Below are 20,151 nucleotides of genomic sequence, written 5' to 3'. Positions count from 1 at the left end.
AATTTTGAATAGTTTATATCCGTCCGTTCATGAGTATACTTTCTAATATAAACCTTCTAATCATATAATTGGAAAATTCTTTCAATTAATCGCTTTTAAGTTTTTTCCTTAAAAGGCTTGATTATCTTTTTGAGTTTAAATCAAATCAATTATTGATTTCCCTCTAAAGTTGATTTCAGTACATTCAATTCAATATTTTTTAGCTACATGTGGAAATCAACCTAAAAGGAAACAATTTAAAAGCAAATATTGAATTGAATATAAGAAAATCAACTTTGGAGGGAAATCAATTATTGAGTTGATTTAAATTCAAAAAGATAATCAAGCCTTTTAAGAAAAAAACTTAAAAGTAATCAATTGAAAATTGTACAGATAGATATAATAAGGTTAGGAGATTTGTATTAGGAAGTATATTCTTGAACAGATAGATATAATCTCTTGAAAATTCGATCTTACGGTTGTAGAGGGTGTTGGGTTTCTAGATTAGAAAATTGAAAATAGCGATGAGAGATAAAAAAAAAATTGAGATAAAAACTTTTGTGTTCAAAATACGTTGTTTCGTCCCTTTAGGCACGGGCAATTCCTAGTTGTTGATAAATGTCAAATTGTTTCCGGTAATAAGTAAGTTGTTGATGGGTATGTAAGTGAAAAAATTATTGAGAAATAAGTTGACAAATTATCAGTTAGTTTGAACAACAAGCTAAAATGTCAAAACTAGCCTGTGTTTTTTCACCAAAAACTTATTGGAAATGCCCCCTTAAGTCTAGAAACACAACAACATTTACAACATTTTACATATTAATGAACTGCTGATTTTCAACTACAATGAGACACTGTCACATGGGCCTAGAGTGTGCATTTTTTTTTCATACTGTTTTGTTCCTACACCTCCTATAAATTTATTCATTACCCATGACCAACCTGTGTTCCCTATGTGTCAGTGTATCGATAATACTGATCACATAATGCGTATGCGTAAAAACGTTTTTTTGAAAATATTTAAAACTACTAAAATTTGCAAGGATTGAAAGAGAGAGTATAGAATGAGAATTGAGAGCAAGAACAAAAGGTCATGTGATAGATCATGTGACCTAAGTTAATGCTCATTAGATGGAAGAGTTTTGGTTGAAAATGAAACGAGATTGAGAATTCTTTGACTTGGTTAGATTACTAGAAGAGGCAAAAATATAAAGGGAAAATTTTACAAATGGTTCCTCTAGCTTTACCCTTGTCTCAAGTTCATTCATCTAATTTCAATTGCACCAATCCTAACCTTGAACTTTGTTTGACGTTTCAAAAAGGTAAAATTGTTCACGATAGATACACAAATAGACGGTCCTTATCAACCATTTTTGGGGGAAAAAATTGTACGTTTCAGTCAACAAGCTAGAGTTAGGGTTGTTGCAATTGCCCAGTTTACCCCTAAAAAATGGTGGATAAGGACACCTTCGTTTATTTGTGTAATTGTCGTGAACAATTTTAGAGGCGTCAAACAAAGTTTAGGATTAAGATTATTACAATTGAAACTAGAGAGACGAATTTGAGACAAGGGGAAACTAACGGGACCGTTTGTAAAAATTCTCCAAATATTAAACTACACATAGATTTTTTTTTTATCCCAACGACATATAGATTTAAAATTCATTTGGTTTCCCATCTTTTTTCATAAGATGGACAAATTAACATATATTATAAATTTTGTTTTCTTTCTAACCAAATCAACATATTCAATTCATATAACCCTCACATCTATGATATACTACTAGAAAGAGGTGTTGAGATATGTCTCACGGTACCGGATAATGCATAAAACACGTTGAAATTCGAAAGATGATGTACAATTTTTTCTTTCCCTCTTGACCAATTCACATAGAATATCTCTTCAGACTTACTTAAAGGCATGAGTACATGTTAAGGGAAATTTCCCTAGTTGAGCCCACTAAAAAGGACAAATATGGCCGTTGGCCTCCCCCACATAAAGAACAAGTTGAAAAATGATACTCCATCCCTTTCATGTTTTTAATCAATTATTACAAACAATCGTGCCATTCTTTAAATGAAAATTAATCAACAACTATTGAGATCTTTAAATTTGTATGAAAGACTTTAATAGTAAATTTTTTAAAAAGATCACGTTCTTTATCATGTTTTTTACAATATCATGATGGCGCTATAATCATTACGAGTCATTCTGATTCATGTATGTTTATCTATCTAATCTAAAAGACTAAAAAAAGGGGAGTTTGATATGATCCATGGTGGATATGACATTCTTTATACTAACATAATACAATTGATTATATGATCTATTTTTTTTCTTTATTCATATGAGACTATAAGCTTATCTTTCACATGTGTAAAAGTTATTAAACATTATGCGACAAACAGTTTTGTAACGTTACGTCAACACTCAATATGTGGTGGTGGAGTAATTATTTAAAGGTCTTTGGGCACTGGCACACGCTGCCCCATCGCCCATATCCTCAATACAATTCAGTGAGATTCATATACTTAATACTAGACCCCACAAAAATATGAAGTACATACATAAAAATATGGGGCACCATAGGTGATAGGTGTGTCCTTTCTTCTATCGCATGTTCGATGCTTGTCGAAGTTGCTTCAAATGGTGACGATTAGTCTATATTGGCATTCTTTATTAGTCGAAGATGGCCTTGCCAACATGTTACAAGCTGCGCCTTCACGACCACATTTGGTGCTACAAGAGTAACAAGACCACCGAATGTAGCGGTGATAGCTAGCCTGATAGGAAGTACCGAATAGCAATTTTTTCATCAATGTCTCATAGTACTATGAAAGGAAAATTCTAAAATCAATTCAATGAGCTGATAATAATAAGTGTGTGAATGTGTATTAAAGGGTGCATAAAGTATATAGAATTACGTATTTTTCTTGTGTTATAGTGTACTTTGTGTACTTATCATCAGTCCAATAGGCTGACAATAGCAAGACCGTTTGTAAAATGATAGAAAAATGCAGCGGTCCGAATTTCGAGGGTTCCCACTGTCAAAGTCTTTCGTAAAATGAAATGTTCTACATGGTGGGCAACTATAAAATGTCATATTCGAGCTGGCGATCCTATCCTATCTGTCCACGGGTCCCGGGAAGGAATCGTTGAGAGAAACGCTCTTGCTTTTCGCCGCGTCAACCAAATGAATGATGTAGGTTTTTTGTTTTTTTTGGAAGGACAGGCAAGTCATTTCATTTTGAGCCCTATGGCAATATAACGATTTTAACACATTATACAATAATGAACCAAAATTATCCAAGTTCAGACACAACGAGCATCTAGTCAAACACTCGGTAGTAGAAGATCCCTAAAAATCACAGTTCAAACCAGATGGAGCACAGATGAAATCATCTAACAAACACATACACATAGGTGAGAAAACCCCACAAAAAGGGAGGAAAAATCTCCCATATAGGGGACAAACAAAGAAAAGAAAAACGAAAATTAAAAAAACCCTGGTGAAGGAACCTGCTGCCAGAATCCGCACTGGAGCCATCGACTTATTGCTGGAATCTGCACCTTCGCACTAGAATGTAGACTAATCGTCGGAAAAATCCACGTACCTTCACTACTGGAAGTCGTGTAATTTTTACATAAAAATGAAATATTACTTTTGGTTTAAATGCTTTTTTTTTTTGCAGTGAGTAGTAAAAATTTAATTAAGATATTTAATTTAATAGAATATCAGAAAAAGGGGGGGGGGGGGGGGGAAATGGAGTACCTACAAAAGTACTGTATAGTACGGAGTATTATTATTTGAAGGAATAGTTTTTTTTTTTCTTTTTTCCAACTAAATTAGATAGTTTGAGGTCATCGATTTTTACGCTCCTCCCTTTTCTTTAGAACCACACTGTTTTTTCTTCCTCTTCTGCATCGGTTTTCTTTCTAGTATCATTATATGTGAAAAAAAGAAAAATCTACTCATCGAAGAAAGTGTTAGAATCAATTCACTAGTATTTTCTTGAATTGTTACAACCTTTAAGCGTTAACCCAAAAAAAAAAAAAAAAAACCCCTTTAGCAAGATAAAAGCAACCAATTGTAAAAGTCACGAACCACATCCCTCATACTTCATTTTTTCCAAAAAAAGGCCCTCCTTTGTAGTTTGCAAATAATGACTCGACTACGTACACCGATATGTTTGTTCGAGCATCCGCACCGCCAGCTATTTTTGGCAAAATTCTTTGCCATTCCTTAAAAATGGCAAATTGGGTGCCACACCCACAATGCCAATTCTTTTGTCATATTTGACAAAATTGCCATTGTTTAGATTGAGAAAGAGAAAGAAATAGCAAAACATGGGTACAACACCTTCACCAATTCTTTTTTTTTTTTGTGACAAAGTGACTATTTCGTGCCACAAAATGAGAATGGCAATCACAAAATGTCATTCATGGATGTGGATGCTCTTAGTTCGCCAAATGACAGACAATGAAAAGAAAGTATTACAAAAAAATGTTAGGGTGCGAAAATTATTTCTCTAAAAATATTTTCAAGAAGTAGCCGAAGTTCTTCCCACGTACCAGTACCATTACCATAGCCAAACCAGTAGCAATTTCCCTTGCACCAATTGACAGATACGAGCAATAGAAGAAAATCAAATGCATGAGCTAGAATTTGAAGGGAACCCCAAAGTTTTTAAGCTATATGCCCACTGAGATTCTACACAATCAAGAAAGCCTAAATCAAGGCTGGCATAAAGGGAGCCAGAAGATCACAATCCAGCATGACAGCAGAGCCAGGAATACAAATAGCGGAAAACAATGGTTCTGCATCCAGAACAGCTTCAAACTTCCCTCACAACTGGGAATGGACAATTGTGGTGGAACGGTATTTCAGATGCGTAAGAGAATATGCTTTTACCAAAAAGAGGAAGCTAGCATAAATGGTTGTAACAATCTCAAGCATATCTGCTCGTCATTAGCTGGACAAGGTTTCATAGCTTCTCCCACATGAGAGGCACCAAGGTAATCAATCTGCAAAAGGGAAATAAACGCTGTAATCAATTCCATACAACAGCAAGTGTGGACAAGATGTCCCTTAAAGCAGTTGTTGGGTCTCTAAAGGACAAATATGACTCTTGCAAAACAGAGGATAGAAATATTGGTTGCTAGTAAAGAACAAATGCATGTACAAATTAGTGGGCATTTAATATACAGGTAACACGCTTCTTGTGACTCATGCGTTAGAACAACTCTGAGCGATCGATATTCCTAGTTCAGTTCTCCTTGACTATTTTCTTTCCCCTGAGGAACGGTTATGATGAGTCAAGGAAGGTGTATCAAATGAGACAATCATACAGTGTCCGCTTGTCAAGCAGGGTGTCTTCAACCAGATGAATTCTCCATCCAAAAGATTGCAGAGATAACACACAATACCCCACACAACAACAAAAGGGCAATGTGATCACTCAAATGTGAAAGGCTCAAGGTAGTGAATGGCATATATGAAGATAATGTCGCAAAACAGACTACAAGGGGAAACTACAGGGCATGACTATGTGTAAACAGTTTTCTGGGGAAAAAAAAGAACTCAAATAATAAAAAAGTACATCTGCCACGCAGTGGCTAGTTCAACCTAGCAACCACTAGCAGGCAGATAGGCTTGGTTGATAGCTTAGAAGATACAGGAAAAGAAAGATCTTGTTCTCTCCCTACTATTGAACTTAAGAGTTGGCATTTCAATTCCCTGGAAAGAAGAATCTTGTAACATGTTGAGATTGAGTCTCAGAAAGGGTGAACAAAAGAAATAGTGCACTAGCTTGCTCTGGTCTTCATTTATGAAGGGTAATGGAAGGGGTAGGACTGCATCAAAACCTAAAATCTGGTTGCTCAACAAAATATTGTTTGCACACCAATCATAAATGCAGTTGCTCAACAAGCCAGAGATTTAAGCCTTCAACAACTTATGTTTCAAGTTTTTTATATAACTGTCAGGAATCGAAGGAAGATGCTGGCCTTATCCCGTCCAATATCATTCTGATGCATGGAGTTCGCTCAGAAAACCCTAGTTGTTCTAGTTATCTAAATGTTTCACCATTTGCAGGACTGATATAAGAGAAACTACATTTCCAACAGAAAATGTATATCTTACATATATTATAGACACACACACATATATATACACAAATAGATGTATAATTCCAACGAAATAGTCTAAAATTCTTTAACACTTTGCACTACACAATTTCGTTTCCCTTCATTCTCTTATTTTTTTCTTTAAAAGTTCACCCGTAACTATCACGATGTGTAGGTAAGAGTTGACAGTAATGAAATCAATAAATACGACCAGTGTTCTAAAGGGCGCTAGGTGGTAGTTGGGCGGCAACCCACCGCCTTGGTGCCCGCCTTGCAATTTAGTTTTTTTTTTTTTTTTTTTGAGAGTCCAGACCCTAGGCACCCGCCTAGCACCTAAACAAACCGCCTAGGGAAAATCGTGGTGGCAACCCGCCGCCTAGCACCTAGGCTGCCTTTTAGAACACTCCATACGATATAAGTTTAAATTGGCTACTTTGTGATTCAACCTCATAAACTAATGAGAATAGGAAGCAATAGTTACCTCATCTAATCAAGGGAAATCTATCACCTTCTTGTAAATGGCAGGTCATACTTCTTTCCTGCAATACACATGATCAAAAAATTATCCCACCTTGTCTTTTATGTAATAAATGAAGAATTGTTAGCATTTGAAAAGAGAGCTTACTTTCTCTTTCTTCGATCAACCCCACTAGTCCTCAGGTCATTCTTTGGCAGAGCAGATCCATGGGGAATGGCATACTGCATAGGAGATAAAGCTGGAGAAGGAGCAGGTTGAGGAGGAGGGACAGCAGATACAGGGATAGTCGAAGGTGGTACGGGAGGTGGAGGTGGGACAGAAGCAGGGGGTGCAGCAACAGGTTCAGGAGGGGGTTTTGGTAAAATATGCTTCATGCGATTGTTCCTATAGTTCTTCCAATAATAGAATTGCTGCCTGTGGGCCAATTCCTAGCATTTCCAACAGATGCAAAGTAGCATTTGAGCCAATCCAAGGATAGAACTATCGATATCTTTCTATTAATAGAAAATACGCCAGTCATATAATGACCAAGAAGAGACCTCAGCTTCCCCTCTTTGGTCCTGCAACTAATGCATCTATTGTAAAACTAAGCTATGAAAGCATACTCTTATGCATTAATCACGCAGATGGTGATATTTTCTTTTTTCTTTTTGTGGGTTGGAATCTGAATCATTGTACTTTTGATGATGGGGAAGGTCTCCAAAGAAATACATAATACTAATGCAGTACGAGGAGAAAAGCAATAGAAATAGTCAGTTAAAGAATCACTAGCCCTCATAGTACTTAAACAGCTCATCTCTATAGGGTTTCTTCAAGCCTGGTCAGTTGGAAAATCACCATGAAAAATTCAATCAACACAGCATGCTCTTTCTTGAGACCGTAATTACTAATTAGTACTGAATTATGAACAAAAACCAATATAACCTAAAGTAGCATTGGAAAAAATACATTCCGGCATTTATCTAACAAGACCAAAAGGGTAAAAGCAAATAGTAGAATTCAACCTTGTTGCCTGGGTGTGCCATTGCATTCCGGAAGTTTGAGTTTTGGAGAAGCTCGAGAAAATATAGGCAGTGAGGATACCTGTGATCACCTTAAAAGTTAAAATCAGTGCGGCTGCGCACATTTGAATCTTCTAGTCTATAAGGTGGGAAATTAACACAGCGTATAAGAGATAACAGTTCTTGAGAAGAAGCTCACATTATAAACTTTATATACTCGGGTCGTTGCCAATATTGAAGGTATTTCAAGTAGCCGATGAAAGCTTCATCCTCAAAATATCGATTTTGAGCTAAATCTGTGGCAGAAATTTAGGCACATCTTAGGCTAACCAACCTCACACAGAAATAAAGATGCAAAACCTGTCAAAACATTTGACAGCACAAAACTCAAATCCCCCTGTGAATGCCACCAATTACATTGCATTATACGAAATTGAACTCTTTTCATCTTAGGTTCATAGAGTTGCCAATATCCCAATATGTCGCAGACAAATAGGAAGCAAGGCAGCGCAACTAAGAACCACATCCTATTAATCCACGCAAGGAGACAACTTTGTCAACCATTCGGCAATTTGTAGGACTAGATTTGGATTACACTTTATGTATAAAACTAGCTTTTGAAAACATAAACACTTAATTTTAACCCAAAAAAAGTTTGCAAAAAATTGGAAGCATCTATTTGATTTTTTATTTCTGAAAAGGATTTTTTTTTCCTCCCAAAAGCTCACCCCCAAAAAATTCAGAAAAATGTCAAACAAGTTTCAGAGTCTTTCGGAACTGAATCCAGAAAATAGATTCTCAATCTCTAGCCAAACATGGCCTTAATAAATCTCTTCCTAACTTGAAATCACTCAAGGAATTTTACTTCACAGATTCGTATCACAAGTGTTCACGTCAACATGCCTAAAACCAAATAATTGAGGCCTTCGATGCAACATTAATGCAGGAATAAGTGAAGTGATGAGAGCGAACAGTGTATGTAGGTAGGATTAGCGAGACACTGGACGAATTCAAGTTCGAGCAAGAACCGTTGGCGCCCATCATCTGGATCCTTGTACACGCTCTTCGGCCTGAAAAATTTGTAAATTGGATAATTACTAACAGAAAAAGGTTCTCAAAACAAAACAATTATCGAAATTAAACGGATTATTGTTCAACGAAGAAGGAGACGGTGGCTTACAAGGAAGGAGTGTTGGCCGAAGCTTCAGTTTCCTGATTCGAATCCATTGACGTAATAAACCCTAGAACTGGAAAAACGTCGTCGACGGTGTGTGTGTCTGGTTTCCAAGTTCATCAACCCCTCCAATTTCTCAAACAGAACAGTGGGACTTGAGAAGACTTGTCTTTCTTGGTGACAAGTAGAATCTTTCAATCAGAAGAACTCGTCGCACTGTTATTTTTTCTAGAGAAGGTACGAAGAAATAATGAGAGAACTCGGTACTATGCTTGAAATCAAGAAAGATTGACGCTTTGTTTGATCGGAGAGAAGTCACCGACGAAACGGAACAGATTTGTGGTTTCCGATCTGAATTTGGTGGGTTTGATTTGTGGTTTCGGATCTGAATCGGTGGGTTTCAACAGTATTGGTTAGGGTGTTGAGGAGGCTGTCGGGAAGGGGAACACGTTTAATGACTAGCTAACACAATTTTCCTAACCAAAATGGCTAGAAATTAGGTTAGACCGTTGGAGATGCTCTAATACAAGAGATTGGACCCCTCTCCGACTTCCATCCGGACAGAAGCCTGTCCGATTCTTTTCGGTCGTTGATCTCGTAAATCAATGGCTGAAATGAGCCGAACACTTTTTACAGCAAAACGACGTCCACAATAAAACAGGCATTAGACCAAATTTGAGAAAGCATTTTTTTTTTTTAAACAATAGTGCTCCGTACAAAGAATTTTTACCCGGGAATTATCTGGACTGCACTTGTGGAGAATATTTTTATCCGAAAATTACCCGGACTGCACTTGTGGAGGATATTTTTACCCGGAACAGTCATAAATATCGTCCACAAGTGTAGTGCAATCCGGATAATTTCCGGGTAAAAATTCTTTGTACCTAGCGTCCCTTTTTTCAAACTCACACACGGAATTCACAGCTGGATGAAAGCAGGCAATAAGCTGCTTTACCCCTCAAGTCCCCACCAGAGGCCACTAAGATATGTAATTTCTGAATTTACCAAGCCCAGAAAAAATAAACAAGAAAGAAACCACCAATTCAAAACTATTACATCACCCTGTAAACAAATGGTCTTTCCTTATTTCAAGTTTTTCATAAAGATAAAACGCAAGTGACGAAAGAACTTAAAAGCCGCTTAGTCCTATTAACTTAAAGATCCGGAAAAGAAATGAAGTCTGCTCTTTTGGTATGCAGATGATGGTACAAGTTCTGCTAAAATGACCCTTCCTCGATGTTACAGAAATACTGATAGGGCCAAAAGAAAAAGTTAAACTTTGCAATTGCTTGTCCATACGAGGGGCCACTACTCCAAACAAGACGATGGACCTCCTGACACAAGTCGAGCAAAATGAACCATCAGTATGGTCTGAACCGCATAGGCCGCCTGAACCTCGGGACCCTTCTGCAGATGAGAGGAAAGTTATATCAATCTGAGTTTGTCGCACACGAACTCCAAAAATGTAAAACTGCAATCCAATGCAGGAAAACACGTTTCCCCAAGAACTTTTTGCAACAGAAGCAATGACCGATGTGGTAATTGCCAGATCATGATAAGGCAATTGATATAAATAGGTAAGCACATATTAAGAAATGCTAACTCTGTGATTGCATTTGTAATACACGATAATAAGGTTTGGGGGTGTTAGGTTACTAAGAAAGCCTCCCCGATCAGCCATCCCTAGTTCTGCAATATCCATAAAAGAAACCTCTAGTTTGAAGTCAATAACCTATAACCTATTACAACCGCTTCTTTTGAAGCTCAATCGTCTGTAGTGAGGGCAAAGATGCTGGTCTAATGATTTCAAACAAATAGCCTTGGCAAGGCAATTAAGGGATTTCTTCACATCTTTGTATTGAGAAGACTCCGGTGTAATCATTGAGTACTAATAAACAACTAAACAAGTATTGCAACCGACGGAGAAACAACTAGAGTGTGTCCTATCTGTGAAAATCCTGATGAACACTGATGTACAAGAAACAAAGAAAGTAGTTTTTGATAGAAGTTGGGGGAGGGGAGCACAAGAAGTATGTGGAATGGGACAAGAATAATGCAGAAATCAGAATGCGCAAGAAAATTAGCACATCCCTAATGTCCTTTTCAAATCCCCAAAAGTCGCAAGAGGTTTGATCCCGATTAAGCCAGCCTGCCAGGTAATAGCATTCCTCTCCAAAAAGATGTAGCTTTCATCTTTTTGATTACGGACCCTAGTTTTGCGTTAACTTGTTAATTAATCAGAAGGTGGAACGTACTCCAAACCTCCACCCTTCATGATCAGAGAGCCTATCCAAGTGATGATTATAAAGAGGAGGAATAAACAATATACATGGCTACATGCTCAGCAGTAAATATCAGGTAAAACAAATGACCAATATCAATGACACAAATGCATGCACATTGCACGTACACATGTTTTGAACTGCAAAGTGATTTTTGTCACGAGGGATGATCAAAGGATGAAGTGCTGTTATATTATAGGCTCTCAAAACTCTGCACATCATTACTTTTACATTGAACTCGGAAAACAATGTGAATAATTGAGTCATTTAGCTATACAAACGAATAATGAACAGATAGTTCGCATGGTAGATGAACTAATGAACCCAGTAACATCAAAATACTGCAAGCACTACACTAATCACTATCCCATATAATATTTCACTTTCATAGGCATAAGGTCTTCAATTATCATGGCACTAAATGCTCTATATTATCCTAAAGCTCTCCTTTTCCCATAACTCCATTTGACTATCAAGCAACCAAAAAGTACTGGAAATTTATAGCTTACCCATATCCATATGCAGGATAGAAAGCTGGACCAGGCATAAATGGCCTCCGGGCAGGAAACCCAAAATATGGGTTGGGACGTCTCCCTCGATATTGTTTCATCCCAGGAACATTAGTTCGTTTTGCAGAAACCTAGAGAACAAAGTCCATCATTAAAAAATCAAATCCCTGTGTCTCAAAAGTTGTCAACTGAGATCAAACAAGCTAATGAACCTTTAATTGACGACCATGCAACTCTGACTCATTTAGCAGAAGAGAATTCTGAACTGCTTCAACTTCCACAAACTCGACATATGCAAATCCTTTAGGTTGACCAAACTTGTCTGTCAGAATTGTCACCCTGTTGACTGTTCCACAGGATTGAAAGTGTTGTTGGACCTCCTCTGGTGTACATGCATAGTCTACCTGAGGTTTTCATGGTAGCAAAGAGAGAAATGACTATTCACATCGAACAATGTATTCTCAAGGCGAGAATAGATGCTTTAGCAGTAAATGCCAACTAAGAAGAACGGATACGGACATGGAATATGAACCATGCTACTGGTACATACAATATGTGCACAGATTGTGCACAGATTTTGTAGTGGGGCCCACCACGGGTCCCACACAAATGATCCGAGCCGTTCATTAAATGTAAAATATTTTTTCAAGAGTCCCCGTTAAAAATCAGCTCAATGTAATATCTATAAGTGTTCGATCCAATCATCTAAATTTTCATTCAGATTTCCGGGTAATGAAAAGTTAGATGATTAGATCAAGCACCTATAGGTATTGGATTGAGCTAATTCTTTACAAAAACCCTTGAAAAAATGTTTTACATTTAATGAACGGCTCGGATCATTTATGTGGGACCCATGGTGGGCCCCACCACAAAATCTGTCCACAATTTGTGCACAGATTGTATGTACCAATAGCATTTCGGCATGGAATGAACTATACAATTTAACCAAGGTACAAGTAGCACACACATTCGACAATTTCAATGAGCAGTTGAGTTTACTTATTAAAGAAGGTACAACTCTATACGGAAAGCAACTCTAAAAAAATTAAGACACAGGAAGGGACTAGCACCGACCACCATCTTATAAATGAAAATATTATAAAGTAGCCTGTGCGAGAAAATATCAACAGGAGTAGCAGGCCCATTGCATCATAACAGCCTCCGAAACCAAAAGCATTATCACCCACTTGTACTACTTGCAAGCAATAAGCAATTACATGTACTATGTAGTACCCCCTCAAACAGTTTATGCAATGCCATGTACAGATGTACGCATTATCATGAGTTCAGAGCAAAAGCTTGCAACAAATAGGACAGCTCGAATTTGTATGAGGTGAGCAACAAAAGATCAAAAACATGAAAGAGGATTCTAAAACCTTACAAATACCATATATGATCTGAAATAAGGAAAAAGATTCTGAACCCTTACATTACCGACATAAATGGAGCGCGAATCGACCTCCTCCTTTTCAGCCTGAGTAGCAGAACTACCAGAAGAGTCTTCATACATGCCCATAATGGAAAAAAAGATATCAATTGACAAAGGATAAAATTGCTGTCAATAAAAGTAGCAAGCCTTGCAATCACAGCATAAAAACATTTAAGATACAAAAATAGGTCACGTGAACTTTTAAAGTCCGCAAATTCCAAAACATAATTTCCAAATTCAAGAACGTAGAAATCGAAGTGCCTTTTTTGGATACTATATGTCTTCCAAACTTAAAGTTAAACAAGGTTGAGATTGGAGAATATGCAGGAATTAATCCAACTACTAACTAGTGTAAGCTCCAACATAAAGTTTAAATCCCCCCAAGGAATCTAATAGAATGAGAAAAATCCAAGAACTTCCATGAAATCCAAAAGAGGCAAGTGTTTTGCCATCTGTTTTTTCAGTCTTCTCTATTATAGGGAATACTGGACAAGCTGAGAACTGAGGTTGGGATAAAAGCATCCCAGCTGGAGATACAGCTTGTTCTTCATGTTAAAATAAGCACCAGCAGAGTGCTACCATTTGATAGGTAGCAAAAGTATCTCAGAGACTCGGAGCGTATAATTAAACCGTTAGTATTGATCCAGACGGTAGCAGCAAGTGTAGTCTACGAAGCAAGGTTAAGGGTCCCGTAGAAAACACTTGATGTATACATTTCGCAAGCCCCAAATGGGTAAATCTGACAGAGACAGAATTTACAATTGAATTGTACTTAAAGTCCTTTTAGAATCATATGAAATAACAAAAATCTCAACCCCCAATATTGGTTTGCATATACAAGACAAAAAATCACTTCTTTTAGCTATGATTCGCAAGTTTTCCATAAGTTTAAAACTACACTTGTTCAAGCTATTGAGGTATCACATGTGCACACGATATCACCATCTAAGGTTATGAAGATATCACATGTGGATGATATGACCATCCAATATTACCAGACCAATTTCAGATGTACTAGTCACATCACATGTAAAGAAGCATCAGAAACTGGCAACCCTTAGGAAATTTGATACATATTTCCTTCCCATGAAGACTAAATTACCCATAATATTTACTTTCCATTGAGTAACAAATTACTCACATCGCATCCTAAACTGATCATATCGATTTTGGAGATAAAAAAAATCTTACCCATTGTGATTTCCATTTCTAGATTAAAAAACTCCGAAGGAACATAATGTTCTGAAAGGATCTACAACAATTATGTCAGACTGTAATGTATCCACAATTTTGATACATTTGCCCCTTGAGGTAATTACAAAATTCAAAACCATACTAAAAGTAAAACGATTGGATAGAGTTAGAGATACGCCTCAAATGCTCTCTCAAGATCAACACCATATGATACGCCATACAGATTATGACATGAGATGCAAACCCATTGACAATTTATGAATTCAGTTAACAACTCCCCTGGGGAAAAAAATCTTCTAAGATCACATAAACAATGTCATGGCCAACCATTCTCGTGGAATGCTGGGTACAAAAAAATCGATCATCATCATATAGGAAAGTAAATAGATAGATAGATAGATAGACCGATTAGATAGATAGATTGATGAACAGATAAATAGACACATCGACAGCAAGATAGAAAGAGAAGGAGTGGGAGTGGAGAGAGACGACGACTTGCAGAGAGACATACTGCCCAAAGCAGGAACGGATGATGAAAATGAAGGGCGGTGCGCCTTCCAATCCCATTGCCTTCTTCCGCTCATCGTTCAGGGTTTCTGGTCTGCTAAGCGATCTATGCGAGTCGATCTAGGGAAGCCAACCCAGGGGAGAAATTCAAGGCTTTTGCTATCTAGAGAGATTCGATTTTAAAGCTCATAGATTTATGAGATCTCAACAAATTAAATAGACAGGTCATCACAGGTGTCGGATTAAACGGTAGGAAACAAGTGTACTAGAGAATCAAAGGGAAAAAATTAAGAAAGACCCTTTCTTAGACAACTTGTTTAGTTCTTCGACGGTTACAAACAAGCTAGGGTCCTCATTCTCCTGAAAGAGCCAAAGCTATGACAACTCAGTTCTTTGTGCATAAGAATCTCATGTTACAAAAACCTTGCTTTACCCTCAACGAGCATAGAAACAAATTGAATACATTGTTAGTTAGACCTACATGCCCATGTCCTCAAAATTCGAATATCAAACTTGACCTAACACCCAGACTTGAAGCTACACTTGGCAAAGTGGGCAGGATATATCATAGGAAACTAGTTCACCATTAGCATTTGTCTTTTTTCACTATCTATTTTCTCCTTATGTCGACATTAACGGAATAATAATTCTTGAACATTTTAGGCCTTGCGTAATACAATTCCAAAGTGTTTACGAACAAATCTTAAGTGCTAAAACAATCTTCAAACTATCACGAAGATTTATCGTGGACCTCAATAAGACCAATTAGAAAGAAGATGTGGTTCAAGCTCGATTCATGTAATCATCATTCTAATACATATCAGTATTTGCATGTACAAACAGAGCAATAGAATGATTGTCACAAATTTGATACTTGTGAGAAATTGAGGGGGGGGAGGGGAAGTAACCATGTTGAGGTCATTTCTAAAATCAAAAGGTCATAGAGGAGAACTTCTCATATTTATTTTCATAATAATTAAATGCTATCCTTCCTTATTTGTCCATGCTATTAAACAAAACTAGAAGTGAGGTGTCAGCCAAACGATAACGTTACAACGAATGAGTTTTGCCTGCATGAGAAATATATCTTACTTACCGATTGGAAACAAAGACAAATGCAGAATGCAAAGGTTTGACACAAAGACTTAAAATTCCTAAACAACTCGCATTCGTCAACGGTACACACGTTCTACGTTTATAGGATGCGTGTTCTTTGCATTCTCGGAAATGTAGCTTAATTCCGATGGATTTGTTGGGATGCAGTTAATGGCCTACTGTTTGGGTCCCTATTGCTCGAGTTCTTCGGGGAGGGGCGAATAACCATTACTCAATGGAGTAACTCTTTAGTTGAACGGTTGGACCTACCACTGACAGGCTAGACGTCATTTCATCTATTAAGAAAATGGAATCAAGAAAGCCATTGCCTTTGCCCAGTGCCCACATTCATTCAGTCTTAGTGGCGGTGCTCGAACCATTCCGTAATAATGACAAATGACAGTATCAAGGGAATAAGTGATGTAGGACAGATTTAGAACCCTTAGCGTATCACTGCCTACAACTGGAATCATGGTGGTTTTGGGTGGGGAAATAAGAATATTGCTTGAATAAGTGCGCAAAGTAGAAGAAATGAGAGAATAGAAGAAGTCGAGAGAGAAAGAGAGATAGAGATAGAGAGAGAGAGATGTGATTCACCCTCGCAAGGGCTAGGCAGTTTCGGAAAGGAAGGACCGTAGCCCAAACCCCAATTACAAAGGCCTTAACCTTGTAAACTCAATTCATTAATCAACTCTATTCCAAATGAAAGATTACATCCATACTTATAGGCTAAACAATGGCCTTTTGAATTCCTATAAGTCTAAATGAAATGAACCTAATTTTTAAATACATCCAAAAGATGTGTGAATGAACCTAGATATAAATGCATATATTGTACCCACTAACATGTGTTTAATGCATCTAGATGAATATTAATGCAAGCACTAAATTAATAATGACCCTTTAACTACCAAACTACTATGGACGATCCTTGATCTACCAATCCTTGTATGAACCATGCAGCTCTTGATTAGAGTCTCGGCAACTAACAAAATACCCTCATCTAGCAATTTATTAGTTTTTGTCGTCCTCATCAATAAGCATCGGCTAGCTTTAGAAGTGAGTTGACTACCAAGCGTGCTCCCGGGGCTTTATCAACAATTATTTCGTCGAATTAAACTCCACTGGGTTGTTAACCTCGGCACACATTTGTCGAATTTCAAGGAGGATTTCAAATTAAAATTGAACAAACTACCAAACTTTTTTTTCAACTAGAATTAAGGAATAGTCACTGGAATCTAAAACAAGCGCCAAAAAACCAGCTTTGTAAGATACAAAGACATATAAGTCACCGGAATCTTAATTCGTTGTCGTTGTAAAAGAAACATCACCGGATATAAGATACATAGACATATAAATCCAACAATTCTTATGTAAATTGTACAGACTTATTTGTATATACAGAGAGAGAAAGATTGAAGACCTTGAGCAGCGCCCATTTCTCTTTCAACTTTGGCCTGCATTTCGCGAAGGGCGCCTGCTTCTTCTTCTATCTCCTTGAGTCTCTTCTTCATGTCCTCCAAATCCTGTTCGACATAAATACGAGAATTGCACATGAGATTAGGGCAAAGGTACAACTGAGTTAGAGAGAGAGAGAGAGAGAGAGAGAGAGAGAGAGAGAGAGAGAGAACCTTGGTGTTAGTGTCGTCCTCTTCAGCCCTAGACATCTCGACATCGGCATCCATCTCACCTTCATCGGGAATTTCTCCTCCGTACACTTCGTGTTCCTGCTCTTGTTCTGGATGCTCCATCTCTCCCTCTCTATAACACACACACACTCTCTCTCTCTCTCTAAACACTGTCGACTCCCTCCATACAGATATATGTATGCATCAGTTTTATACCTGTATATACTGGCTTGGAGTTGTACGTGTAGAAAAGTAATTTAGGTTTGTCTCTCCATTGGACACTGCGATAGAACTATAGAGAAGTGATAAAAGGAGCTGATGAGCGAGCCGAATTGAGAGAAGTTCTAAAATATTTTTAAGTTTGACTTATTTATAGGCAAGCCGCAAGTCTAAACATAACTAAGTTTTAATCGAGCTGAATACGAATGGATATTTTAAGTAATTTAAATTTTTTATACAATAATAACGAAATTAAGCAGTAGTTTGGTTTGAAAACTTAACAGGTTTCATTGAAAAAAAAAATTAAAGTTTACTTTCTTTATATAATAAAATCGATCTTGAATGAATTTTAAATGAACAAATACTAACTCAAACAGTCAAACTCGAGTAGCTCTAGTTTGTTTACCTGTCTAAACACCGAGCAACAAAGGGCAGATTGGGAGCAATCAACGGTGAAAAGGTTAAGATCGTTAATGTCCGGTTTGAAACGTATGGAAAATAGAAGGAAAATTTATTGTTCATAAGCTTTAGTTTAGTTATTTTCTTCTCTTTTTCTTTTCAAACCAAAAAAAGGAGATGAATTATTATTTTTTCCTTTCCTTCCTTTTCTTTTCCATTGGTTTGAATCAAACCCTAACTTAAGGGACTATTTTTGTAATTTTAATAAGAGAAATGATTTTAACACTCCTCTTTTATCCATTCACGTTATATCTTTTTCTTTAATGACGCGAAAGTATCAAATAATCCCTCATATGAAAAATGCGACAAGTGGTAAAGGTAATTTATTAATTTCACATGAATAAAAAAGACAAAAAAAAAAGTGCCAAAGAATAAAAGTAATGACAAAAAAAGAAGTGCCATTTTAAACAACTGAGGTTCAATTGGGCCGAATTGGAGAGATGAAGGCCCGATTATTTTAGTTTCGGCCCATAGTTTCCGGACTCACTACAAAAAAATTTGGAGAATTTTTAGGTCGACCCCGTTTTCTAGGTTCGGACTTCAAATAGTCCTGACAAATATATTTCTTTTTTATTTTAGTTCTTTCTTTTGACTTTTCATACATTTTTACTATTTTGCCCATTTTTCTTAATTTTTTGTCTACGTGTTCATTTTTAGTAAAATTTATATTTTTATAATCAATTTCTAACCCATATTATTTCGAACAAAAATACTCTTGGCTCTGTGAATTAGATTGTCAATTCTCATAATCAGTTCTATAAGAACTATGTGAATTGAAAAATACACAATTCAAATACCCTCACCACACACTAAAATACATAATTCTTATAGAAAAATACACAGTTCTCATAGACAACCATTATCAATTACCGTTACAGGTTGATCAATATTAATTTGCTTTAATTTCGTATTCGATTCAGTCCGGCCAGTGGTTCTGTTGAGTGCCGATGATATCCATGACATCCCCGACGCCGTCAAATCCTACTCTCTCCTTTGTCAGATCCTTCGCCGTTGACCTCGACAAGTTTTGCTATGCCCAATTTGACGAACGCCGCAAAACAACCATTGACGGTGGTTGCAGCTCCAAACGTGGCTGCACTTTGTGGTCAGAGTCTTCGCAGTCATCGTGGATAAACTCGTAATCCGTGTCATTGGCATAGTTGGAGTCGGAGTCATGGATGAACTTGTAATCGGTGCTGTAGGGGTTCAATTTAGAGGGACCTTGACCTAAGTTAATATTCTTCTTCCGTTGCTCCGTTCACCTGCCCCTGAACCTGCAACAAGTCACTAGGGCTGGAATTGCCCAGTGACCCTCCGACGATCAAGTTAGATCTCAGAGGAGAATATAGATGTAGGATTAGGAAAAAATGGCATACCTCTTTAAGTTAGAGTCCCTTCGTATTTATAGACCTAGGTTTACTTGGGCTCCAAGCCAGCGCGTGAAGGATACGCTCGGGTAACCGCCTCGGATGACATCACAGATGATGCACCGGATAAGGCGGTTACGAAGCACATGGCCAGACATGGCCCAGGTGGTCCTATCTGCCACGTATCGCTCCTGGTCCCCTCTTGGCATGCTATATTCTCTTCCAGAGACCTTAACAGAATGCTTGCTTCGGTGATACCCCGAAGCATTAACAAGAGACTCGACACCAAAAAGAGGAGATAGAAGGATATACGCTATGGCCCGTCCGTACTATCCCGCAGACCGTATCGATATGAGGCCTCGGTTGACGATGGTCTGGCAAGGTTACCGAAGCCATAACCGAAGCCTCCACAGATGCCGTAGGCACTATACGTCAGTGACTTTGGGATCGTCGACGATCAGCCACCGCTTGATCTTCTAGCCGCTTCTACTTTCGGTAACTTTGAACCCCAAAGAGATAGCGACGCCGCCACCATAACAACGACAGAAATTAGCGGAGAAAGCAGATTCGGAAACAAGGTTGTCGTTGACATCATCATCGGCAGCACCGATGGGGCCAATGGTGGCGATGAAATGGTGTTGGCTGGTGGTGAAGTGGAGGGGACGAGGTAGTGGTAGCCGGGGGCCCGGGTGCCCCCCGGCTC

At 37.7% G+C, this 20,151-nt stretch overlaps 2 protein-coding genes across 2 annotated transcripts; both read right to left on the bottom strand.

Annotated features, from left to right (window-relative positions):
• Positions 1-4,616: 4,616 nt before the first annotated feature.
• On the bottom strand, positions 4,617-9,247 carry LOC131301761 (mediator of RNA polymerase II transcription subunit 31). Its single transcript, XM_058328170.1, has 7 exons — positions 8,766-9,247; positions 8,558-8,655; positions 7,785-7,881; positions 7,589-7,667; positions 6,732-7,012; positions 6,588-6,645; positions 4,617-5,005 (listed from the first exon to the last, which is right to left on the bottom strand). Exons 1-6 carry the CDS (start codon positions 8,810-8,812, stop codon positions 6,633-6,635), a joined length of 615 nt encoding a protein of 204 aa, XP_058184153.1. The 5' UTR covers positions 8,813-9,247; the 3' UTR covers positions 4,617-5,005; positions 6,588-6,632.
• Positions 9,248-9,824: 577 nt separating this feature from the next.
• On the bottom strand, positions 9,825-17,751 carry LOC131301759 (polyadenylate-binding protein 1-like). The gene is made up of 6 exons (XM_058328169.1): positions 17,407-17,751; positions 17,199-17,301; positions 12,980-13,050; positions 11,763-11,954; positions 11,551-11,681; positions 9,825-10,166 (listed from the first exon to the last, which is right to left on the bottom strand). Exons 1-6 carry the CDS (start codon positions 17,524-17,526, stop codon positions 10,121-10,123), a joined length of 663 nt encoding a protein of 220 aa, XP_058184152.1. The 5' UTR covers positions 17,527-17,751; the 3' UTR covers positions 9,825-10,120.
• Between the last annotated feature and the right edge of the window lie 2,400 nt (positions 17,752-20,151).

This window comes from Rhododendron vialii, chromosome 9a, assembly GCF_030253575.1.
Source record: "Rhododendron vialii isolate Sample 1 chromosome 9a, ASM3025357v1".
NCBI classification, from domain to species: domain Eukaryota; kingdom Viridiplantae; phylum Streptophyta; class Magnoliopsida; order Ericales; family Ericaceae; genus Rhododendron; species Rhododendron vialii.
This window is presented reverse-complemented; position numbering and strand designations above follow the sequence as displayed.

Bases quoted from the DNA above. Each gene is read 5' to 3' on its own strand.
- LOC131301761 (XM_058328170.1), bottom strand. From the start codon at position 8,812: ATGGATTCGAATCAGGAAACTGAAGCTTCGGCCAACACTCCTTCCTT. The intron at 8,656-8,765 runs GTAAGCCACCGT...CAAATTTTTCAG, and splicing joins TCGGCCAACACTCCTTCCTT to GCCGAAGAGCGTGTACAAGG. The intron at 7,668-7,784 runs GTGAGCTTCTTC...AGGTGATCACAG, and splicing joins GAGTATATAAAGTTTATAAT to GTATCCTCACTGCCTATATT.
- LOC131301759 (XM_058328169.1), bottom strand. From the start codon at position 17,526: ATGGAGCATCCAGAACAAGAGCAGGAACACGAAGTGTACGGAGGAGAA. The intron at 11,955-12,979 runs GTAAGGGTTCAG...TGAAAACCTCAG, and splicing joins GCTCCATTTATGTCGGTAAT to GTAGACTATGCATGTACACC. The intron at 10,167-11,550 runs GTAAGCTATAAA...TCTCATCTGCAG, and splicing joins TATCCTGCATATGGATATGG to AAGGGTCCCGAGGTTCAGGC.